This window comes from Strigops habroptila, chromosome Z (genome assembly GCF_004027225.2).
Source record: "Strigops habroptila isolate Jane chromosome Z, bStrHab1.2.pri, whole genome shotgun sequence".
Taxonomy (NCBI): Eukaryota; Metazoa; Chordata; class Aves; order Psittaciformes; family Psittacidae; genus Strigops; species Strigops habroptila.
In genome coordinates this window covers 77,694,261-77,720,151 of record NC_044302.2, presented here as the reverse complement: position 1 = coordinate 77,720,151, position 25,891 = coordinate 77,694,261, and the positions used below count along the sequence as shown (strand labels likewise).

General features: G+C 39.9%; 1 protein-coding gene across 2 annotated transcripts in view; it reads left to right on the top strand.

Moving 5' to 3' along the window:
* The window catches only part of HOMER1 (homer scaffold protein 1), a 94,035-nt gene that overhangs the window by 1,150 nt on the left and 66,994 nt on the right, over window positions 1-25,891 (top strand). Inside the window, exons 1-2 of one of the 2 annotated variants that reach the window (XM_030470902.1) lie at window positions 102-251; window positions 24,622-24,778. In XM_030470902.1, the coding sequence (XP_030326762.1) occupies window positions 178-251; window positions 24,622-24,778 (231 nt within the window). In that variant the 5' untranslated portion in view covers window positions 102-177. Of the gene's footprint in view, window positions 1-101; window positions 252-24,621; window positions 24,779-25,891 lie in introns of those variants that run through there. The other variant, XM_030470903.1, reaches the window with a different exon arrangement.

The following is a 25,891-nucleotide window of genomic DNA, read 5'->3' as shown; positions in this document are numbered from 1 at the left end:
GGCGGGGGGTGGAAGCGGCTGCCGTTGAGGCGGGCGCTGCTGAATGCGCGCGGAGGCGAGAGGTGTTAGCGGCGGAGAGCGCAGGGAGCAGGAATCCTGCCGCGGTCGATGCTGTGCATCATCCCGGTGGCAGGGGTGCGGTGCGCTCCGTGAGGGCGCAGCGCGGTCTGCAGCGGGATGCCTCCGCCGTGGCACACCGGATCGCGGGAAGATCTTGGCTTTCAGATCCCCGCCGTGAGGAGCTTCTCCGGGTAGGTACGGAGCGGTCAGAGCTGAAAACGACTGCTTTAAGCTCAGCGTAACAAGGTGAAACTTCAGAGCCAGCGAAGGCTCGCTTTAACTCCCCCGGAGTTTTCAGAGGCTGTAAAACAACGTGGGAATTTCGCAGTGGAGAAATGCGCTCTATAGCAGGTCCCCTAGTAAATTGGGACGTTCGCTTGAGGTTTTAAGGAGACGAGAAGGAACAAAATCCTTAAAAATTAATCCAATCGCATCTAAATTAGTAGATAAAGAGTCATATAGACACCGTGAAAACTTTACAAAGTTTTATCCTTATTAATTTGTATAGTGAGATGAAAAAATAATCCCTACTACCGGGTTTGTCTGATAGTGGGTTGGAAACTCGTCCATGTTCAAAAGCAGCAGAAACCTGGTATGATTTGGCTAACTGCAAGGTGGACGCAGACTTTTAATGAGCTAACAAAATGCTCGTTTTCTGCAGCTTTATGGCATAGTTCAGGGTATAAAAGTTACAGAAATTTGTATTTTGCTCATTTGGGAATTCGAATGTGAAATTAGTATATTTATACGGAAGTTAAAATTGTCTCTTTCCTCAGGCTGTTAAAGGACACTTGGAATTATCCAATTTATTAACTTCCCTGCATGTGAGGTGATAAGAGCTGCATCCTTGGCTGTGTCCTAGTCACTGGTATTCAGTGTACAAGATGTAGGAAGGAATGGCTTCTTAGGCTAGCTTTTATTTTCCTGTTGTCTTCCCTTCCATTTTAAAAAAACCCAAACAACAAAAACCCCCAAACCAGACAAACCAAATAAACGTAAGCTTGCAGCTGTCTACGTATGCAAGAAAGTGATAATGTGTTTCCAAAACCTGCCAAAAGGCTAAATGGTATTAAAATGTTTTGGGGATATATTCTTAAAACTGGTAAGTAGACATGGAATTTTGCAGCTTTTTAAATTCAAATAATAGGAAATCTCTAATTTATATAAAATCACTGCTGTGTTTGTAGGTATGTCAGTTAAGTGTATCATATTACAAATACAGAGAACTGTTGAAGAGGAGTAAACCAAAAACCTGAGTTGGAGGGGGGGCCGGGGGGGGAAGGAAAAAAAAAAAAGACAGACTCCCCATTTCATCAACTCCAGTAATGCTGGTGTTTTAGAGGCACAGCTTCTTAATGAATACCACAAATCAGTATCTGTAGAGGGAACTGAAATAGTCCTGAATACCAAAGTTGTTGGTGTAGTGACTTGGGTAATATCTAGGTACGTTGAGGTCAGGAGGGCAAAACTCACTGGTAAAGACTTCTGGAGGCTCTTAGTGCACATTGGGGTATTGCAATATAGAGTTCCTTTGCAGACTATCTTCTACCAAGGTGGACAAAACCTCAGAAGTATAGGTATGTGAGTGAGCACATAGAAGCCAGGGACAGCACCAGCTCTGTAGACCTGCCATTAAACATCAGGTGTTTGCTCATGTTCAGAGCATGGGTCTTGACAGCTGTTTTGTATAAACATCTAAATGCAGTTATCCATGGATTTTGGAGTATTTGTAGACCAAGGTTTACTGGACTTTAACACTGTTACTGTGAAAATAGTCTGCTGATACTCTACTAAATTCTTAGAATTGAGTGCTCCAGAAGCAAGTTACAAAATGGTTGATAGTCCATGTGCCTGGCCACACAGTGGTCTGTGTACTGTATTCAGTATTTGGTACTGCTGTCCTCTGTAAGCTTGTACAGCGAGCTTGTAGTACCTGCTTGATGGAGAGTTTCCTATTCTAATGGTCAGAGCACAGAAAACTTGACATGGGGGAGAGGAAGTGGCTTGCCAAACCAGCAGTGGCTTTCTTAGTGTCATTTGTTACAGTGAAGTTCAGAGTTCTGCCAGTGTAGTTCAGCCTGCTCAGCACATCAAATACCATCAGGCAGGCCAGGTAATTATGCACTGTGTATGTGCTGCATACCAAGCTGTGGTGACTGATCTCAGGGCCAGTGCTGCTATTAGATATTTGTTTTGAGAAACTTAAAACTAGAGAATGGTATTATTGGGAACAGCAGCTCAGGGGACACTCCTCTTGGTGCTGTGTCCCATATGTCTGTGGGTGTCTCTTACCTCATAGAAGGTAAGTGAATCAAGCCTTGGGGATTGCAGAGGCCAGGCACATAGGATGTCCACTCTTGTTTCTCTGCCTGCCAGTCTTATCTCTCCTGTTGTAGTTCCTCATGCCTGTTGCATAGAGACAAGTTCTTATCAATAGTCATTGTTGAGTGGTACACCCATTTATTTGTGCAGAACCATCTATTCGGTTGATCACATGAAATATAGCGTACTTTAACAGGAACACATGGATTTTTGTGTTCCTGTAAAAGATGACCTCAGTATGTTCTGACCTACTTTATAACATCTCTCTTGTATTCCCAGTATTGAGAAATACAGAATTTGTCAGAACTGCACAAACAGTCTTCTTTAAGCAGAGGTTTGATTACATTAAAAATGTAATGGTCATTGGTCATTGGTACTGCTTTTACTTGTAGCTGGGGCAGGGAACTTAGAGGTTTGTATTTGTGGACTGTAGTGCAGACTGCTTAGGCTGAAATCAATATGCTTCATGCTAGCTGCACAGCCATGAATCCTGGTAGGAGTGAGAAGCTGGTGTCCTGTTAAACTTAATCTCTTGGGTTAATTCCTGGTTTATTAATGGGTTGTCTCTCCATAAGTACTTTCATTTACGACCTTCTGGGCTGTGGACAAGTATCCAAATTTGTCTTACTAGCTTTTTCCTTCACTCTTGCTGAATGATAATGAATTACAGGGTAAAAGCTGCTGTAAGATGTGCTTGTCTCTATCATGTCATGTTAATCAAGGTGTCTTTATAAAGACTTCAGCTTCTCTTCAGTTTTGTTGGACTATATTTAGTATGTTATCTTCATAAAGGTGGTTATGATATGTGTCAGTTTGAGATGGCGGAATTAGAATACTAGGGTTCTTAAGTTGGCTGGAGAATATTGTGGAAGATGGGTATTTTAGGATGTACTTATTAGCACTGTAATTGCCTAGAAATAAGTATTTTAATATTTGGCAGTTGGGAAAATGTCTTTTCCTGATTGATCCATTCCTAGCCGTTACCCTTTTTTGAAGGATGGGGAGTTAGTCAAATGCATTTAGTTAAAGCACTCAGTATACAGGGTCCCATTTTGAAGAGAGTATATTATAGTTGTATGGGAATTGACAAATCGTGCTAATTGTAAACTGTAGGATGTAATATTTTTTACAAAGCTCATTTTAAGCTTTAAAATCTAAAAATATGTCGAAGTCTATACTGTTTGAACATACGGGATAGACAGATATTGCTGTGGAAATTGGTTTTGGTTTGCTACCTGTTGACTTGCTTTTTTAGGTGTTTCCAGACCCTGGTCTTTCCCTCAAACTTTTCAGTTTCCTTTCTTAGCTGGATAGCCAGAGATGAACACTATAAATCTGGTAGGAACCAGCGGCATTGTTGATCATAGAGTTTGACCTGACTCAGGTTCTTTAACCTGTCTTTTTCCTTCCCACAAGGCTTAATGATAGCTTTCTCTTTTTCTTAGCAACAGTCCCTCAGCTCCTCTGACAGAGAAATATTGCAGATAATAGAGCAGAAGGTGTAGCTTCTTGACAATGGTTCAGTGTTACTGCAATTCCTGGCCATCTTGCTATCTCAGGGGTAAAATGAGAAGCTTATTGTGTGAAAGCAGTGGCAGCAAAGTAGTTTATGCTGTCTTCTGTAGCAACATGGAGAGTGTAACAAAACCAGATCAACATCAGTTACTATAGATAACACTGTAAAACTTGATTATCTGGAAAAAAAATAGTAGGGTATAAATACCTAGACAGATGGACTGTATGTAAATCAGCTTGAAATGGTTAGTGAACTACCTTGTTAAGCAGCAATGTGTGGAGACCTCTACCATGCTTAAATTATGTTCTGTCACAGTAGTTTTATGACTCTGAAATAAGCATGAAAAATCAAAACCAGCTCTTCTGGCCTGGCAGCACATAAATGAGCGTCCCAAACCTATGGGGGATGATTTCCATGCTGGTCTAGTGGAGGTATTTGTAATGGGTTAAGGTTGCGATTGATCTCTTTCAGTATTTCCATGCATTTTATAGATTATATAGACCAGCTCTTTGGGTGAAATCCTAGTTCTGCTGAAAATAAACATGTAAGTCCTTCACACTCATCATGTTGAGATTACTTTTATTCTCAGTGTCTCAAGACAAACATCGGATGAATGCTTTGTGTGTGTGTTCTTGTGATTTCTCTCTCCCAAACAGTGCTTGCCCTACAAAAATTCCTGTTATTTTGCAGGACTCATAACCAGATGTCAAGCCAATACTTGAAGAAATACACAGTCTCGAAGCCGTAGAGGTTGCAGTAGCATGAAATACTGTAACAGGCTAGCACTTGTAATCAGGGGAGGCAATGACATCTAGCCAGCATTAGAGTGTTTCTCCTCCTAGTTAGTAAGAGTACCAAGTAGAAATCAGATATCATTTTAATGAGAATTTTGTTGGAAAACAGCTAGTCTTGATTCATTATTCAATTCGTGATTGTCTCTGAAGACTGTAATTTTATTTAAAGCTGTTAGCTGAACATTACATCACAGCTTTCCACATCTATGTCTGTGTGTTAGTCTGCTACAAAAAGAAGAGCATTATCTCATAATGTAACACTAATTTACTAGTAGTTTCTCATTATTATAGGTGCCCAGGACATCATTTTAGCTAAGCCTATGCTTTTCCAGTGTGTTCCAGATCAGAGACCATCTAAATAATACAAACACTTCATAGAGATCAGAAAGTTAGTTCTACTCTTTTAGATATCTTTAATTTTTAAGCTGTTGAGGCCTTAAGTAATTTCCAAGAGCTGATGGCTTTTCTAGTCCAGAAGTTACAGTTTAAGAGGCACTTAGCAAGGGTGTGAGTGTCATATAGAGATACCCAATGAGACTGCGACAGGCTTTGGAATGGAACTCACGTTAGTAAATGTGTATATATATGCACGCAGAAATTAAGTGTGCTTGTGTCTTAACAACGTGCCCTTTATATCTGAGACAGTCCTGCACTCAAGAAAATCTCAGTCTTCCCCACGTGTGTGGTTATAGTCTTAATAACAGGAAATTGTAACAATGGACAAATGGACAGAGTATTCTGTATTGTTTTAAAACCCCAAAATTGGAGTACTTAGTCCATTTTTTTTTTTTTTTTTTTTAAGATAGCATGTTATTTTGAAATACTTAGGTGAAAGCCTTCTGTAAAAAAAATGTGCAAGAGCATGCTTCCTGGTTCAGAGTTTCATGCTGTTCTCCCTGTGAGGCTTTTCAGATGTATTCAATCTTAAAAGTAAGGTGCAGTGGGTACGGAAACATTGCACTATGAAAAATCCACTTTTAGATTTAATTTTGGTAACAGGCTTCTTTTCCCCATTCTGTTGCAGGTATTTTTGTTTTTTTCCGAGGTTGGGCTATGCAAGATCCCCCAGTATTAGTATTGTGTTCAGGACAAGGAAGCTAGAGGGGAGAGGAGGCTAGTGGGGCCTGTGGTGTGACTCCACCTGGGCCTTGGACCATGCAGTGCTGGGCTCTGTTTTGTCTATCTACACAGAGCCCTGGTAGTGGTATTAATGTCGTCTGCTCTGTTCTGCGAAGTAATGGAACTGTGTTTGAATAGTGTATTGATTTTCTGGAACTGCATCACAAATATGCTTCTGGCAACACACTGCATTCTGACACGCTTCTCTGGTGGCAAGTAGTGTGAATGCCAGTCATCGTTAAAAAAATTGGTCTAGGGAGACACTGTTTAAACATGTGATAGATGATGCTGGATTGCCAGATACAAGCATATATTGACATTTCCAGTGTCTAATCATGATTTTTTGCCTTTTTCGTTCTGACTAATGGCTTTTACCTGAATCAAGAGGGAAGAACTTCAAATGCATAGTTCCTCTCAGGTTTTTCTTCTTCCTCCATACACATGCAACTGATTTACAGGCACTGGTTAGTCAGTCTCTGTGGCTGTATCCTTTGTCAACATCATCATCATGTTTTCACTGAGCTTGCCACCAAAAAGTGGGAACAACGGAAGACGGGGGCTGATTTTTCCTGTTGTCTACTGCAGCAAAAGCATTTCTGCAGTGAGCCACATCAGTACTGTAACGTGGCTGACTGCATGGCTGTACAAATACAGGGTTGGTACTTGGGAAGTATCATTACAGGTAGGATAGACCTACCTTTTGCTACAGCAGTGTCTGTTTATTCTGGAGGGAAGTGTTGAAAAAGATCGAGACTCAGAGCTATCCCTGTGCAAGTTTGCTTCTCAGTTTTGAAGCTCAAGTGAGAAAAGGGTTTTTTGAGACTATCCACTAGGTCGAGCCTCACCTCATAGAGAAATGTGATTTTATTCCCCTTCCTGTAGTGTCTTTCATAGTAGAAAACATAATAGGTAATGTCAGGGATTAGAATTTGTTTTTTTTTTTCAAATGCTTTTAAATGCCTTAAATGCCTTATTTTGTAAACAGTGTGTTATAAGCTTGAATCCATAGTTAATCTTGAAGCTATTCTTGTAACAGGGCATATAATGAGATCTTCCTTGAGTTTTGAAAACTGAAGAATGAGCTTTAAATGGTCAACACTTTACAATGAAGTGTTGGTGAAATAAATGATCTTTGACATGTATTCTCATAATTCCTACTTCCTGTACCTGCTCATTTCCAACAGCCTGCTAGCCCCGGCTTGCCTATACAGAAATGTAGAAGAATGTACTGTGTGATATTAGAGAAACCAGAGTTTTCTCCAACATAAGCCTTACTGTGGAGTGCGCAGCCATGTCAGGGCTTCTTAGGGTATGAGTTGTTTTCCATGCCAACAAAAATAAGCATATGGAATAATATATGCTCTGTAGCTCTCTCATCCCAAATCATTTCATACAGTACTGAGGTCCTAAACGGCTATTTGGGCAGTTGACTTTGAAACTGGAAACTTGTACTTTTGCACTGGGAGTATTCTTCACTGACTTGCATGTCATTAAAAGAGTTAGCCTGCAATTAGACAGGAACCATTTCACTTAGATTAACTTACTTTCAGCTTCTGAATATTAATTTCCAAGTGCCTTTTCAACATCTGAGTATATGTCCCTCCCATGTCAGTGTTTGTTCTTGTTCTTTTACAAAACATAGGATTTCCTGTGTTCTTTAGCAAGCCTATGACCCAGGCATTCTGAGTTCTCTGCATCTGGACATCCATTGGAACTGGGTTCCGACCGGGAGATGAGTGGCAGTGCCTGAGAATAGGAGGTGTCCTGCTGATTTGAGTCTTAGGTAGGCTTGGTTCTTCAGAAGCGCTGCACAGCTAGTGGGAACATGTCTGGCTGTGCACAATAGTAAGACTGCCAGGATCTTTGGGAAGTTTTCTGGAAAAAGACAGGTGCTGAAACACATATATAAGTAATGCTCCATTTTGATGGGATTTCTGTGAAACGTGGGCACTAAACTCTAGATTCCCTAATTTAGCTCACATCTGAATGCAAATGCTGCCTGTACCTGTTACAACAGATCTTGATGGGCCACTCAAGATCTGAGATAACTTTTACTGATAATTATGTATTTGATGTCCTTAAATGTGAGATACATAAAAAAATTCCTCCTTTTTTATCCACCTTAGTTATTAATTTTTAAAATCAGGTTGGAACAAAAGCTAGGATAGTTATATTACTGGGATGGATTAAAGGGCATTGTAGGGGCCTTTTCTATAACATCTGTGACTTCTATCATTAGCAGGATTTGAGAATCAGTATTATTCTGGAGTGAAGTTCTTAGACAAAGGAAAACAATTTGTGATTTCCCCAAGAGTACTTACAAAGAGCAGTTTACTTAACATGAAAATACTTTTGAACAATCCTTCTCCTCCTTAGTAAGAACCATTAATCCTGGATTTGAAGAATACTGCTGCTCTTGAGGAGTCTGAGATAGCAATCCTCAAATCACCTGCACAAACTCAGCCTTTACAGATAGGACCCAAGTCTAGATCTTGTAAAGGTTACCTTCTGTTTTGCTTGACTTGTCTTGCTACTTCTGCCGCTGGCTATTGTTTTTGTGAAACTCAAAACTTCGCTGATTCAGGGGACTTTATTGTCACTTAAAGCAACATGTGTAGGATGTTGCATATGTTTCTGAAACCATTTGGAAAAGAGTAGTTTAACACTCTGGCGGAAGGATTCTGTCAAAGAAGAATAGTAACTGTCAACACCATGTTCAAGTTCAAAGCGGTTTTACAAAATCCAACCATCCAAACAGTTGTGCAACTTTGGGAACTATTTATGTAGTGGGAACCTGGAACAGACATTTGATTCGATGTTCTGTATGGCTTTGAACAAATCCTCATTAGTATATTTAGACCATAAAAAGTGCTGGCTTGATGATCTGCAACTCTCATGTAACAGTAATTTTCTGAAGTACTGAAGTACTTTTCCCTCAGGAAGAATGTAAGTGGAATTTACCCAGTTACTAAGATATAGACACTTGTCTTCACCCTGTACAAGTCCTCCTAACTTCCTCATTGTAGAGGAGAAATAGTGGGATAGAGGGATAGAATGACGAGTTCAGATTGTGGGTAGGTGAACTGATTTTTTGAAAATCAGGTCACTGAATGCTGCCTTGTATGAATATCAGTTTTGCAGCAGAATGCATGACTGTGTGCTGCTGTTAAGAACTTGAGGATAACACAGTTTATGATTAGTATCACTGGTTGTGATCACAAAGTGAAATTTCATCTTTCACATTTGAAAAATGCACCTAGTATTCTTCCATGAGAAGCTTAGGTTGAATGAGAAATATCACTAACCACATTAGCACAATAGCAGTTAATCTTCTTCATTGACACTTGACAGTCATGGTGACCTGCTTATGTCACCTGACACCTTAGTGAAGGCCATTAGAAAAATGACAAGGATTCTGGTTTCAGATGCCATTATGCTTACAAACTAATATGCTTATATACTAGATGTTTGGAAAATCAGTGGTCATGATCAGACTTCACATGGAGCCAGTTAAGTAACAATTAAAACTGATGCTTCAGACTTCAACTGGCACGTACAAGGTTTTGTTCAAATAATTTCATCATATATATATGTTGTTCATCTTACTGAAGGACTGTTCCTCTTCAGTTGCTTGTAAACACTGAGATTTTTATGCAATTAGTACTTCCTACTCGAGGCATTCTATTTACTGAGTTAAGCAGCTATATATCCTAGCATGTATTCTGTTTCTAAACACAAAACCTGTTACATTGGGAAATGGTAGGTTCTGCTACATGGACTTGTATTTGATGCTTCAGTTACACCTCTTTTGGAAGTAAACTTGTGAGCATCTAAGTGCTCTAGTTTGGGAAGACTATACCATGTTTAGCGTGCATGAGTGAAATGTTTTTAAGTACAGCTTTCTTTGCAACTGGCTTAGAATCATAGAACAGTTAGGGCTGGAAAGGACCTTAAGATCATCTAGTTCCAACCCCCCTGCCATGGGCAGGGACACCTCACACTAAACCATGTCACCCAAGACTCCATCCACCCTGGCCTTGAGCATTGCCGGGGATGGAGCATCCACAATTTGCTTGGGCAACCCATTCCAGTGCCTCACCACCCTCACTGTAAAGAACTTCCTCCTTATATCTCACCTGAACTTCCCCTGTTTGAGTTTGAACCCATTACCCCTTGTCCTACCACTACAGTCCCTAATGAAGAGTCCCTCCCCAGCATTCTTGTAGGCCCCCCTCAGACACTGGAAGGCTGCTATGAGGTCTCCACGCAGCCTTCTCTTCTCCAGGCTGAACAGCTTTTCTCCAGCTTTCTCGGCCTGTCTTCATACAGGAGGTGCTCAGAATTCTTGCATTGCAAATAAACCTGCTTGTTTCTGGCCACTGTTTATTTCATGGAAACAGAAACATTAGGGCTTGACTTTTAACATTTAATATCTATTCTGATACTTATGCAAAGAAGTGGGTGAGGGAGGCTTTTTTAATTCTTGGTTCATGCATAGGTTTTGAATGCATTGAACCCTACCAGTTTGTTCCGGTACCATGTAAGGAAAATTGTTACTGTTGATAAAAAAGTCGTACTGAATTAACTAACTAGCTTTTAACAAGCACTGGTTCCAGGTCTTTGATTAGACGCTTCGTAACAGTAGTAGCATGCATTTATTGCTTGAATATTTTATTGAACTATTAAGTATAGGCCTCTCATATAGGCAATTCCAATTCCATTGAAATAGGTAAGAAAATGCCAGTTTTCGTCAAATAGGCATTTGTTCCAGCACCTCTGCACAAACTGTATGGCGTTCATTTTCCTGCTCAATTTGTCAAAATGCTGAGTGGTTTCCTGCGATATGATTTTTTCCCTGTAATTATGCTTCCAACAAGTAAAGTAACTTCCATCTAGGTAAATCCCTGATAAGTACCTGCTGTCTTGGGCTTAGAACTCCAGTCATTGTGGTTACCTTTCCAGAGTATGAGCCATATTTTGAAGTATGCTTTGCAAAGTGGTTGATAATCTAATTCCAGTACACTAACACATAATTTGTCTTTGCCAGCCTCCACCAGTGCAATCAAAGCAAGTGCATGAGCCATCAGTGAAGAAATGTTTATTTACATTATTTGGATAGCAATACCCAAAGGTAGTACTGATGCAGCCATTGTGTTTCCAGCACAGTCATCTTCCCTATGAGCTGCTTATCAGTGAGACAGCCTAGACCAGGTATGGCCATTCTTCTTCATCTATGGGTGCCCATCCTCAAGGCACAGCACTTGGCACAATCCCTTGGTTGACATTTGCTGTGCAGACCTGTGTTCCTATTTACACGTCAGCCTCTAGCAGGCTGTATAGAGCACTGTTGTATAGAGCACTGTTTGCTCCATGCACAGTGTGTGGTTGTACTGCTATATTTGAGAATGGATTGTGCTCTGCATGCTTGTTGTGAATCTCATCGTTAGGGTGGGAAGTTGCCTAACAGTGCAAGGCATTGTCGTGGGGGAAAACGGGCTTTGGAGCTGTCCTAGGAATGCCTGTAAGTGATCTCATGAGCAGACTAATCTGGAGGCCTGTGAGGAATGGTATTTGGGTGTCCTGTCTTAGGAGGAGCCTCGGAACGTTTTTGGCATGTGTGTGGTGTATACAGTCAGGGAAACAGAGATCTGTCACTTGCACTTACAGCTCAATACAGATGCAACCACTGCTTCCAAAATTCAATAGTGTTTACTAGGCTGTAAGTTATCTGAAGGAGGGACTTGCTGGCCTGGTAGTGGCATGCTCAGAGTGAATTAAAGCAGCTTTATAGTTCCTGCAGTGCTCAGTGGGATGATTCAAATTGATTTGTTACTTATGAATATAAAATTAATTTGTTTACCTTCCTAGGAGTCTAATTCGGTTCTGTGGTACAAATGAAATAATGCAGTTCTCATCTTGTGATGTGGACTAGTGATTCTTTTTGAAACTTTGCATGCTGTAGAAGTCTGGATGGGATTGCAAATTGTTTTAAGATCAGTTGATGGGAATAGTGGTGAAATGCATGTTTATTCAGGTTGGTTCATTCTGCTTGCTCCATATATAAGTTCTGATGCTTCCACTGGTGCTGGTGTAAGCATGACTTTGGCTTTGAGATGTCTGTGGTCAACATGCAGGTTGTGCTAATGATTTGTTTCAGGGTGTTTATTTCTGAGGATTAAGTGTAAAAGCTCTCAAAACTGACTTGTTACCTGACAAATTCTTAATGTTAAATAAGGGGCTTGTGGGCTTTAATGAAAGGAGTGACTAATGCCAGGTCCACTAAAATTAAAAGTGTTTTCGCATATAAAAAGCATGTCAAAATTACTAACTTGGAAATATAGAAAAAGGTGAGGTAGACTTCGTTGATGGGGTGAGAAGTGTTAAGGAGGTGTGATCCCTTCTGTAGGAAGACCTACAAGGAAGCAAATGGAAGTTTAAAGTCAATAAAGATTGTGATGAAAGACTGGTAAGAAGCATTAGAAGGAGGGGTTGCGAAAGACTGTGGTGCCAACTGAAGAAACCTTATTTTGCTACAGAAAATAATTTAAAACTAATCCAAATGTCTTATAATAAACAAAGAAGATAGGTATTCCTTGTTTGTTTGTTGTGAGTGAGTTGCTGAGATCTTGTCTTTAAAATAGCAGAATTATGACTAGTATTAGTGGAGTGTCTCTCAAAGTCAAAGATAATTGGAAAAATAGCAGTTAAAATAATATAAAAAACCCTGATTTTTAAATACCATCACTGTTTACTAGATGATTGATGATTATCTCAGTGGAAACACATGATGAATTGATTCTATGATTTTGTCTTCCTTCTATTGCGGTTTTTTTAGGTTCCAAAATTCTCATCTGTCTCTCTTGTCAAATGCCCCAGCTTTGTCTCTGTTGGCTCATACCTGTGAAATACAGCCATCAAAACAGACATTCTTGTCATAGGCAATGATGAGACTTGGTGGAGTGCACAAAATCACGCTGAATGTCAAATTAGAAAATACTGCATTTACATTGTTTATTGAACTCTGTTGTGTTTTAGGGAACTTAAGCTAATGTAGGATTGCTACTTATTATTTCTGTGCTCTTCATGACTGCTTGTCCTTGTGCCAACCCTCTGTTCTTGGTTCCTTCTTCCTGTGCTAGCTGTGCAGCGACACTTGTCAACACTGCTGAAGGATTTCAGTACAGCAACTAAATTGATCTAACCAAACTTTACAACAGAGGGTGTTGATTTTTGGACAGTCTCATGCTTTCATTTTGGAACAAAGCAAAGAATTTGTCTGTCAATTGTTTGAATGTGTTACTTGGTGTGGCACTTCTACCACTGCTGCCTTATGACCCTTATATCCCACCAAACAATATGATTAACATCAAAGAGTCTTCCTGTGCTTGCAGTGTTTTGTTTTTCTTCGTGTGTGCCTCAGCAACAGCACCTAAGTGGCCTCATCCGATTTGGCTTAATTCTCACCTTGTTTAGTCAGCATCAGTTGGTCTAATTAGTTATTTGTGAATGACATTAACAGCCCTTCTCAGAAACTGAAAATTGTTTTGCAAAGGAAACTACTGAACTTCAGATCTCAAAGAGTCCATGAACTAATTTGAGGGTGTCTGTGAAACATGTGCAGGAAGACAGATGGGATGGGAATAGGCTTCAATTCTGGAGTTTGCAGTAGATTGGAAATCATGTCCCACCTGGAGCCTTCCTACTCATCCTTCTCTTCCATGCCCCTGGAAAGGAGAGTACTGCTGGGCCTGCTTGTAAAGCAGAGAATGGAGTGCTGCTTACCAGCAGCATCTCTAGATCGCAGAGCAACTTTGTGCTCTCACCCTCTCTGCTTCTGTATTTGGAGAGCTATGCTTGTTCTGCTGCTATAGGGGTCTTCTTTGTTTCTTTTCTCTTCTGTTAGTAGTTCCACCTTCCCCCCTGCTCCCCCCCTTTAAAACTGTAGGCCTTGTAATGATACTGAAGCTATAGATAGTGTCCCTGAGGGCCATGTCTAGAAAATGTCTATTTATTTAAACTCAAGAAAACTGATGGTGCAGAGGGAAGGAACTTGCTTATTGTTATGACTGTTATTTAACACTGTTAAAGTGCTGTGCTAAATAACAGTAGAAGTTCAAGCTGAACAGTTAAGCTGCTTTATGTTCTCCCTTAAAATGACTGGCACATCAACTCCATTGATTGTAGATGTAGATTGCAAAGGAAAGTTTACCTCTATACAGAGAATAGCAAGAAAGCAGGGAAATTAAAAAGAAAATCTGGTTATCAGTAGCATTTGAACCTTTCTAAACTCTTTTCCTGACAGGTATGAAGGACATTATTTCTTCCTTTACTTCATTGTGCTGTGTAGGCTTCATTCCTCTTATTTCTGTTTGTGTTGCAAGTGTGGCAAAGTTGCTTTTCCATGCTGTAGAATGAAAGGAAATAGGTATTTTTAGACCATTGCTTGCCTTTTTCTTATTCCAGCTGCAGCTTAGGTTAGTTTACTGTATGTAAGGGTTGTTGCAGAAATGTTAACATCTAGACTATTTTCAGAAATGTCTTGTTAACCTGTTATTTCAGGGTTCTTTGTTCACAGAATAGAACCTGACATGAAGTTGTTTTTCCGTTTGCTTCTGATTAATGCTTTCAGTGGCTAGATGTGCAAAATAGCCACACATCTTGAACTTAATGTAAAGATAGACGAACTCCCCTGTTGAGTTCCTTGACAAGAATTTTTGGACAGAGCAAAATCCAGGAATATATGTAACTTTGTATCAATTTTTGTTATCGTTGTTACTCAGTATTTTCACTATAGGTAAATATCTAACTGAAAATTCAGCCTAACATAGTTTGGCTGCTCTTATGTCATTACACACTGATTATTAGTTTTCTCTAATCTTGTAATCTGAAAACAAATTTAAGGTAGAAGTCAGTTCAGAGACACCTTTGTCCACTTACTTGCATGATTTAGAGGAATAATCACTTCGTTACCTAGAATAATTCTGAAGATGCTTATATTCCTGGAATAACATAATAAACTGAAGTGAAAAGTGTGAAGATAAAGCTGAGTACTTGTAAGACACTTTTTGTTATGTCCTCTGACTCCCGAAGCTCTCACTTGGGTCATGGTTTGAAAATGAGCTTTTGAAGGTTAGGTGGAAGGACAAAAAAGGAAAACCTTAGAGAGACCTTCATGCAGCTATTGGAGGAACTTTTATAGTCAGTGATAAATTCTTGGTGTAGGTGTTTCCTGTAACACTTGGGCTGGTTGCCTGCCTGCAGAACTTGAGCAGCATATGATAGCTGAAGGCATTGGAGAACAGGCATTTCTTAAAAACCTACAGAATTACAGAAGTGAAGGCAAATCCAGTGTTTGTCTATTTTTCTTCTTTTAGTTTTTAATCAGGTTAACATTACCCCTTAGCGCAAGTAGCTTCATGTTCATTGCCATTATACCAAAAATTGAAGAGTTTTGTTGCTTTTTGTTCCTTGCTCTAGAATATAAGTCTTAATTTTAAGTAGTTTCTCTTTTATTTCAAGGACAGGAATTTTCATATTAACTGGCAAATGTGATTCATTGTGTTCTGTCTTAATCAGGACTTTGAAGGCATGTTGACTTTGTTTGGTAGAGCTCAGTGGGAGTGCCTTTACCATCCTTGGGAGCCCCAGAAAAGAGCAGTGCTAGGCTGCAAGCTGTTCTGTGCAGTTAGGAGGCAGACTTCTAACAGACGTTGAAGCATGGCAAGGACAAGCAGCTAATGAGATACTACCTAAATGGCAGGATGGAATGCCTGATCTACAGGTGTAATTGTGGCACATCTGAGTAAGCCAAATTATAGTGCAGAGCCCTGTGCAGTGTCCTGCTCTTTCTCTGAAGAATGTGCATACATTTTCATGTTTCAGTTTTTGCTTTCTCCAGTTCATGATAAAGCAAAACATGAGGTTTTGCTGTTGATCAGGACATTGAACATACCTAGTAAGACCCATTTGATTTCACTCTGTCATGGATGAATATGATCGTTGCTTGCTTGAAGGAAAACCAGAGGACACTGTCGTTTAGATTTTCACTGTATTCGGAGAAATAGTAATGCAACTAAAGAATTCACTTAAGTCTTCTCTGCTGGTGTCTCAAATTTGCTCTGGAAATGAAGAAAAGAAAAAATTTAAAACATCTACAGTGAAGTTAACACTGACCTACCAAAATAATTTATTCCATCAATCTCATTAACTTTAAGTTAATGTGTTAAAGCCTTCCCCACTTGATGTTAGGCATCTGAAGATGGAATGAGACAAAGGACAATTCTTGCCGCCTTAGTGCTTTTGCATTTTCCTTGTGATATGGAGAGGGCCAAGGAAGACTGCCAGCGGGTTGTTCCTAATGAAAGATATTGAGGGCAGAATCTGTTTGCTTGATGTACTCAGAGTAAGCTAACTGTATTAGTGACCAACTTTTTTATTAATAGACTTTGTAATATTTTTGGGGTGGATATATGTGTGCATGTATGTAAAAAAACACTGGTCAGAGGCATGTCAAAATCATGGAATCATAGAATGGTTCGGATTGGAAAGGACCGTATGATCTAGTTTCTCAACCACCCTACCATGGGCAGGGATGCCTTCCACTGGACCATATTGCCCGAGGCTCTGTCCAGCCTGGCCTTGAACATTGCCAGGGATGGAGTATTTACCACTTCTTTGGGGAACCCATTCCAGTGCCTCACCACCCTCACAGTGAAGAACTTCTTCCTTATAACCAGCCTGAACTTCCCCTGTTTAAATTTGTACCCATTACCCCTTGTCCTATCACTACAGTCCCTGATGAAGAGTCCCTCTCTGGTATCTGGTAGATCCCCTTCAGATACTGGAAGGTTGCTATGAGGTCTCCACACAGCCTTCTCCAGGCTGAACAGCCCCAACTTTCTCAGCCTGTCTTCATACGGGAGGTGCTCCAGCCCCCTTAACATCCTTGTGGACCGCCTTTGGACTTGCTCCAGCAGATCCATGTCCTTCCTGTATTGAGGACACCAGAACTGTACACAATAGTCCCAAGTGGGGTCTCACAAGAGCAGAGTAGAGGGGCAGGATCACCTCCTTCGACCTGCTGGTCATGCTCCTTTTGCTGCAGCCCAGGTCACAGTTGGCTTTGTGCGCTGTGAGCGCACACTGCCAGCTCTGCTGCTTGGGACATAGAATCATAGAATAGTTTGAATTGGAAGGGATCTTTAAAGATCATCTAGTTCAGCCCCCCTGCAATGAGCAGGAACAGATCTTTTTCAACCTAGTTGATTCTATGATTCAACTAGATCAGGTTGCTCAGCTCTGTCCAACCTGACCTTGAATGTTTCCAGGGATGGGGCATCTACCACCTCTCTGTTCTAGTATTTCACCACCCTTGTGGTAAAAATGTAAATCCACCCTCTTTTAGTTTAAAACCACCTTGTCCTATCACAAAGCACCCAACTAAAAAGTCTGCCCCAGTCTTTATTATGAGCTCTCTTTAGGTACTAGCAGGCTCCTGTAAGGTCTCTCCAGAGCTTTCTCTTCTCCACGCTGAACAAGCCCAACTCTCTCAGCCTTTCCTCACAGGAGAGGTGTTCTATCCCTCTGATCATTTCTGTGGCCCTCCTCTGGACCATTGTTCAGTTTCTTGTCGACCAACACCCCCAAGTCCTTCTCCGCAGGGCTGCTCTGAATCTCTTCTCTGCCCAACCTGCAGCTGTGCCTGGGATTGCCCTGACCCAGGTGCAGGACCTTGCGCTTGGCTTGGTTGAGCTTCATGAGGTTGGCATTGGCCACCTCACAAGCGTGTCAAGGTCCCTCTGGATGGCATCCCTTCCCTCCAGCGTACCAACCGAACCACACAGCTTGGTGTCATCAGAAAACTTGCTGAGGGCGCATCAATTCCACTGTCCATGTCACCAACAAAGACGTTGAACAGGATCGGTCCCAACAGTGACCCCTGAGGGACGCCACACATCAGAGTCCTGTGCTTGCAACTCTGCCGGCTTCCATGGTCTAGATGCTACTGAATTTGTGAGACTGTAATCTCTGTGCAGTGCTACAGTTAATTTATATCTGTGCCATGGAAGAAGCTCTTTGCTATTATAAAGTTTACTAGTAACAATATCCTTCACTCTCTCTTATGAATGGGAAGCTTAGGCAGAAGAGCAATGAGTTTAAATGAACTTTTCTCATTGCTCTTCATAATTATGATTTTTGGGTTTTGGTTTTTGTTTGGTTTGTTTAATAGCAAAAGCCTTATTTCCCAAGGTATGGTAATCCTAGCTCTTGTAATTTTATATGATGACTATAAATTTTAAGTGCTGTCTGCAGTTGTCTTACAGTGCCTGCTTGCAGGATACTCCTCTGCCTTTCTTCTCTCTCTTCTTCCTCTAGAAGAACATACAGCTTCCTGAGCATTTAGTTGAGATTGGCACCTACAGAGTGGTTCATTTTTTTCCTGAATAGACTATTTTGTAGGATTACATGCTCATAAAGATGCCATCCACATCAGTGGATATGCCAAAATGTTATCAGAAGGAATCGATTTCAGAATGTTTTCTGCCCTACATTTTGAAGTTACCTGCTCTCCTGACTTGTCTCCTGTGTCATACAGACACTTCTATTTATTGGTACAAATAAGCATAAGTAGGCAATTTTTCTGCCAATGAAACTCTATAATTGCTGACTTCATTAGAGTTCTGTCTCCTCATAGCATCAAATTTAGTCTAGCTTGTATTAAACTATATTCTCTTCACTCAGCTGTATACATGTGTTTTGCATATATTTCTTAGCCCATAGTAAAATGTTAAGATTTTTTTTTTCCTTAGAGTCTAGAGCTTAAAGGTATGCAAATGCAGTGCAACTGTCCCCGCTCCTGTCTGCACCGCTCTCAAATTTCAACTAGTCTTTATAGGACCACTGACATTTCAAAGATAATAGATTTCTGAGAATTTTATGAAAATAAGAAGTCAGGTCGAAATAAGTGCTTGTTGAGATAGCGAGTGTTCAGCTCCTAATAGTCACAGAGGAATCTTTTCTCCCTTCAAATACTGAAAAATTGATGGCATAATTTATGATGGTATGCCGAGTTAGAAGTGGCTAAAGATCTAGTACTGAAAGCTCATTGTTCAATGGGAACAAAACAGCTTAGCAGGAAGCTTGAAGGCAGTGCTCTGTGCAGAGTTATATAGCCATAGAACATCTTCTAAGAAGCCATTGAACTTAATAGGCAAGTAGGCAAATGTATATATTAACTTCTAACTGAATACAGAAAAGTTACCAAGATTTTTGGGAATGACTTTCTAAGCTTTTGCTGACCATGAGGAAATCTGACTTAAACCCAAAATACAGTAGCAAAAGTAGGTCTAAGAATGTAAATGTAAAAATAGATAATCTGCTGGTGGTATGGGAGAGATTTTAATCTGGTTGCTTGATTGTAACTTCCTCTTTCTTTTTTTTACTATCTGAAAGCTTGCTTTGGAACATTAGGTGTATGTAATATAGAAAGCAAAATCCTCTGATGTACTCATTTCATAAGCGTGCTGAGTGTGTTTTGTTCAGGTACTTAATCATTTTAATTTTTATTTCAAGATGGCAGTTGTCAGTCACTTCCTCTCCAAGAAAAAGGTTTTATTTCAGAACAGTTCCCATACAACATGAGGGCAATGTTGTGCAATACAAGGTACCGTATACAGTACTTGTCAGAATTCATAGCATTTTCAGGAATAAGGAAAATTCTGTGGTTTTCTGTTGCTTTGAACTGTGTTTGCAGGTCTTGTTGGTTCAGACTTCTAAGAAATCATTGTCTGTGTTTGGATGCCATATAGACAAATCAGTTCTGACTACAGCTGCACTGTTAATCACTGTCTTTATTTCTTTTCAGAAATATCTCTTCTCCTCAAGCTGCTTAAAGTAACCAAAGCTTGTTACAGCTTTAAAAACAACCTAGAGAGAGTATTCTTTAAAAGTGTAGCAGGGCATTGGGAGAAGGCTGTAGTCTTAGTATGCTGTCATTATGAAAAAGCAGAAGAGTCTTTGTCCTACCTGGCACCTGAGGATAATCAGCAAATGCCTGAGAGATCATGAAAGGGATTCATGTTGGCTGATAGGGGGAGAAGTTACCTTGGATGACAAATACTACAGAAGCTCAGAACTTGCTGTGCAGAATTACCACCTGTAGAAACATGCGTGTGATGCCTACTGAGAATGTTTGGAGTCCTTAGGACGGGCAGAGTGTGTGTGCTAAGCATGCAGGCTGCCATGTAACAGGGTTTATTGTGCCCATGGCTCCTAATAGGCTGAGGGCAGCACACTCTTTTAAGTCTAGTCTGCACTGTGGATTGGGAAAGTGGAGTGTGGTTGTACTCCAGTTCTGAGAACAGGGGTGTTATCCTGTTTTTGGGTGCTCTGGGTATCATTTTCCTCTGAAACTGAGGCCGAAATCTGAAGGGTGGGATCTTGCTCTTTTGCAAGTTGCAAAAGCAATGAAAAGCACCTCCAGAGCACGTTTTGTTGGACTTGTCTTGAAAACAGTCTTGTATTTGGACTCTAGGAGTATCAAAACCAGTAAGTCTGGATAATGCACCTTGAAGCTTTTAAGGCCCATATCAGGGAAATAGAAGTTGCTGAAATGATTGACATAAATGCTCATTCTCATGGACTCAATGTTTGTACTCAACAGATACTTTATAGCCATCAAAGCTGAGCTGAGTAGGAGGACCCCATCACACTGGACCTGCTTATTTTGTCTTGCTGGTTGGAGAAAATAGCTGACCTTGTCACTGTGACCTTGCTGACACAATGCAGCACCCTTCCTACCAAAACCATGTCAGTTTAGCCCAGAATGCAGGGGAATGGCAAAATGTGTGTGTAATTTTTTAAAAGTTTTTTTTAGCATCATTAACACACCATTAGGGGAGGCAAGTAGGCACATCAACTAATGTTGAAGATCTTACCTCCTTTTCAGTGGCCTTACAGTTTTTACAATAACTGAAGCAGCAGAATCCAAGCCTTGAGAAGTTGTAGATGTGGCAATGAAAATAACTTTGGAGTCATGGTAAACAACAGTGTGGGGAAAGAAATAAGAGGAAGGAGGTCTTCAGCAGTAGTGTTGGCAAGATCTCGAAGTGCCAGATATGTCAAAAAAATAGATAGGTTTTTCTCCTAAGCCTATTCTAGGACTGATCATATATCAATGAATGGATTTCTGTGTCAGTGATGAAAAAAACCTGTTGTGACTCTACCTGCCTAAGTGATACTTATGCAGCTTTAGTCCTCACATTGCCACTCAAGTCCAGGAGGACTTGGCATTTACTTCTTTTTAGTTTGTGTTTGACCACTGTAATGTTGCAGTCTAGGCCAATGAAGAACAGCAGCATATTAGCCTTAATGTTTCTGCCATGCCTGAGCAGACATTTCTAATAGTCGAACTGAGTTACTATGGCATTCTTGTTAGTTTCTGTTCTTTTTGTTCAGCATCAGAACATTTCTGAAAAAAATTAATTACGTCTCTTTGTAATTAGCAATGAGTTTTTGTATTAGTACCTATTAGTGTCTTTAATGAATACTAAATAGTTTCTGGTAATGAAAGAGCAACAAGAGAAAGCTGAAAAAGGAGGAGTAGAGAGGGAAGGGTACGAAACTGATAAGATTTTTTTACAGGATTGTTTTTTTCTTATTTGAAGCCATTCTCTTGTTTCTATCTCAACTCTATAGGCAAAAGTAGATTTTTTTAAATATATGTATATTTTATAAAATGCAATATAATTTATATATATATTGCCTGAGTACTTTGCAAGGCAAAAGGAAACTATTTGCTTATTTAACCGATACTAATACTCCTAGCAATAACTAATATTACTTCAACTGAATTAATTGAAACTTCCAGAACAGGAGGGCATCATCTCCTGTGGGGATAATGGAAGAACAAAAAGTTGAGTAGAGATTCATTAGCCGAAGTTACAAATCTTGTATGTGTCTTATATATTACCTTTTGTTTGTTTCTGACTGTTTTAACGAATCGAAAATTTGAGTAGCTCTTATAGTATGTTGCTACAGCAAAGTACAGATGGCCTAATTGTACAGCAGCTTCAAAGGACTTGAGTGGCACATCAGTGACTGATTCTATAACACATTTAGTCCTGTAGACATTAAGGTGCATAACTTCCATTTGTTCAAAGAAATAATCATAAATGTTCATCATCAAGTGTCAAAGCATAGGTCTCATTGTAGAGGTGTCTGAAGTTTAGCATCTTTGTCAGGAAAATCCTTGATTACCCCAGTAATCTGGCAAAATTACTATTTATGCAACTAGTTTAACAAAGGGAGCTGTGTTTTTTTTCTGAGTGTAGACAGCTTGCTGTTCAGCAAAGCTATAGTTTCAATTAAAACATGGAAAGAAAAGACTAACTCTAGTCTTATCAGAAGCAATTAAAAAAGTGTAAGTAAGCTTAATTTTTGCTGTTCTATACCTTACTATAGTGTCTATGCCAGACCCCAGAATATGCTCTGCAAAGTGCTCTGGCATGTCTTTGAGCAACATTGCTTGGGAATCAGCAGGGATATGCAGGCCATCTCATCAAACACATTGAGGATATTTAGCTGGGCCTGTGGAAGATTTTTGTGCTGACAGTGCAGGAAAGCAACAACTCGGGGCTGAAAAATCAATGTTTTACTGACACTCTCACTTGCTTTAGTTGTATAGTTTTTGCCTACGTTTTACATACCGAAATCCTAACCTGTGGTATTTTATACCCAGTAGTGCAATGTACTGTACTGTGACAGAATTGAGTGTCACATTTGGATATGCTTAACTGGGAGGTGAATGCAAAGATGTATCTATATTGAAGACAACAACTGAAGTTTAAGCATGATTGAAGAAATAATTGTATCATAGAATCATAGAACAGTTAGGGTTGGAAAGGACCTTAGGATGATCTAGTTCCAACCCACGTGTCATGGGCAGGGATGCCTCACGCTAAACTGTGTCACCCAAGACTCCATCCAACCTGGCCTTGAACACTGCCAGGGGTGGAGCATTTACCACTTCTTTGGGCAACCTGTTCCAGTGGATTACCACCCTCACGGTAAAGAACTTCTTCCTTATATCTAACCTGAACTTCCCCTGTTTAAGTTTGAACCCATTACCCATTGTCCTATCAGTACAGTCCCTGATGAAGAGTCCATCTCCAGCATCCTTGTAGGCCCCCTTCAGATACTGGAAGGCTACTAGGAGGTCTCCACGCAGCCTTCTCTTCTCCAGGCTGAACAGCCCCAACTTTCTCAGCCTGTCTTTATATGGGAGGTGCTCCAGCCTCTTTTTCATCCTCATGGCCCTCCTCTGGACTTGCTCCAACAGCTCCCTGTCCTTCTTATGTTGAGGACACCAGAACTGTACACAGTACTCCAAGTGAGGTAGATATTGGAAAGAGCGGCAAGAATTAGCATGAAGATTGTGCTAAACAAAAGGACTATTAAAGTCTCCTCTGCATAACCTTTGTTTGTGTGCAAGGGATTTGGATTAGGAAAACAACTACCCAATCTCTTACAGCTTGGTGATTTAGAAGGAGAAAATGTGTTGCTGCTGAGAGTGTAATGACATTTGTATGGAGGACTAGCATGTGCAGTGATACCCCTGGCCTGCCTTCCTTCTCCTTCTGCTTTCATTGAAATGTTCTGTATACTTTCTGTCACTTCTTCCAACACCCAACACAGGAGAACATCACATCTCTTGGCAGGTGAGCGTCAAGGAGCCTTAACTTCCAGCTGAGTAATGCCATTCAGCTGCTGAAAGCAGCTGGTCTCAGCTGCTCTTGCTGCCAAGCAGTAGAGATATTTCTGCACCCCTTTGTAATGAGGCCAGATTAAAACCCTTGGATTATGAATATCCAAAATCCTAGTTTTTTCTTTTGCTTTTATTTTGGGCATAAAAATGTATTAAAAAATGACCTCTTAAAGGGAGATAAGGTCAAGGAGAAAGGATGTGTTTCTTCACATCCTGGAAATAGAGAAAACAAAGAGAGTCCAAAAACCTAAAAAGTTAAATCAAACTCAAAGTTCTGGTACTTAATATCTTTGGGTTTGATAGCAACATTCTCTGAAGAATACAGCAATCTATTTGTCTCTCAAATGTAGCTAAATTTAAACTGAAAGCCATTTTAGTGACACTAAAATATTTGTAGATTTCTGTAAAGTTGTAAATTCTAAAGCACAGTAGGTAGTTTAATTTGCTAAGCAGTTAACTTTGTACTATGTATGTTACACATATTTAGTGTTGCTATGAAAATGTTCAAGTGTGAAGCTCCAAAGAGTGAGGGTTTCCCAACATGTGTTCCTGGCCATAATTAATGTTAGTTTTAGAGTAATTGCATGGAATCGGACAGTTTAGTTTCAGATTATCACCTAAAATTGGTTAGAATGATAGAGTATTAAAAGATTTTAGAGAAGATTGGGTTTTAAAGTCATCCACATTTTGCACTGTAATGAGATGAAGTAACACATACAACTTTAGTGCCAGTTAGTTTAAAGGTATAGACATGGAGGGTGAAGGCCTGGCAGAGATGATGGGAAAGGGCTGAATCTGTATTAGAGAAGTCTGTCTTTATCTGACTGTAGAGCTGGGTGCTGATTTTTGCATTAGAAGGCTTGCAGTTTGCTTGCATATATAAACGCACTTATCCGCTCTATGCAGCAACACATACAGATGCTCTTAGGAAAGAAATTATCATGCAAAATGAAATGTGCACATCCCAGTGGGCACAACTGTCAGATAACTTGTGTGCAATAATATTATGTACAAATTAGATTCATTACTTTTACTTTATCCTTCAGGGAACAACCTATCTTCAGCACCCGAGCTCATGTCTTCCAGATTGACCCAAACACTAAGAAGAACTGGGTTCCCACCAGCAAGCATGCTGTCACTGTGTCCTACTTCTATGACAGCACAAGGAATGTCTACAGGATAATCAGTTTGGATGGCGCAAAGGTAAGTTTTATTTCTGAAAACTTTTTTGCTTCATCAATTTTTTAATTTATTTTCTAGACTGATATCTTTCACGTATGTTTTCAAATGCGCTGTCATTATCTGAGTAACGGATTACTGACATGTTAAAATGGTAACATTGCGTCATTGCATGTTTAAGTGTTTATTTGAAAATGCTATTTTCCATGCGTTCATATTTACTTTGATAAATCTGCTGCTGATTTTAAGTGATGACCAGTTATTTAATATTATGAGCAGTCTAAAAATACATTCCTTGTGAGATGCACTGTAAAGTACAAGTAGGATTACAAAAACCTGTTTTCATCTCCTATCATCTCCACATTCAATGTTCTATCAATATCATTGGCTTCAGCATTATGAAGGACATCTGTTCGGTGCCCATAATCACTTAGTAAATCCTTTGTTATGTAATCTTCCAATTTGTGCTGTAGAGAATGTGAGGATTCCTTCCTAATAAAGCTCTCCATGGTAAGCTTTTACCAAAACTCAGTTGGTTTCAGTTTGTGTTTTGGGGGGGGATGTTTTTGTTGGGTGGGTTGGTTGGTTGGTTTGTTTTGGGGGGGTGTGTGTGTTTTTTTCTTTTTTTAATTAGGAAGGATAATATGTTGAGCTGTTGACGTAAGAAACCTTGTCTAAGAAATTAATTTGACATGGAGAAAACATGTGACTATTCCTTGGTTTCTATCCCAAGTGGGTATAAAACCAGTAACTTTACAAACAGCATACCGGAAAACCTCTGCAATAAGGACATTGAAGATATACAGAATATAATCAAAAGTTGAAATCCTTTCAAGAGACTTTCATTTGCAACATCAGTTCATTATGTTTGTAGTGAAATACTTCATTAGAGCATAGAAGTATTCACAGAGATTTTGTGGCTGTTTATGGAAGGTTGATTTTAAAAATATCTAGACTATTGCTATTTTAAATGAGGAAGGAGAATTTCTATCATGAAGGAGTATATAGAAGTAGATTGCATAGAAAAGATCTCTATATGATACTTTAAATGACTGAGATTCTAGTATCAAAGCCTGCCATCATTCTTCCAAATTTAAATCTTAGTTTGTTTCTTCCCTTCCCAGTCTTCCTTCAAAT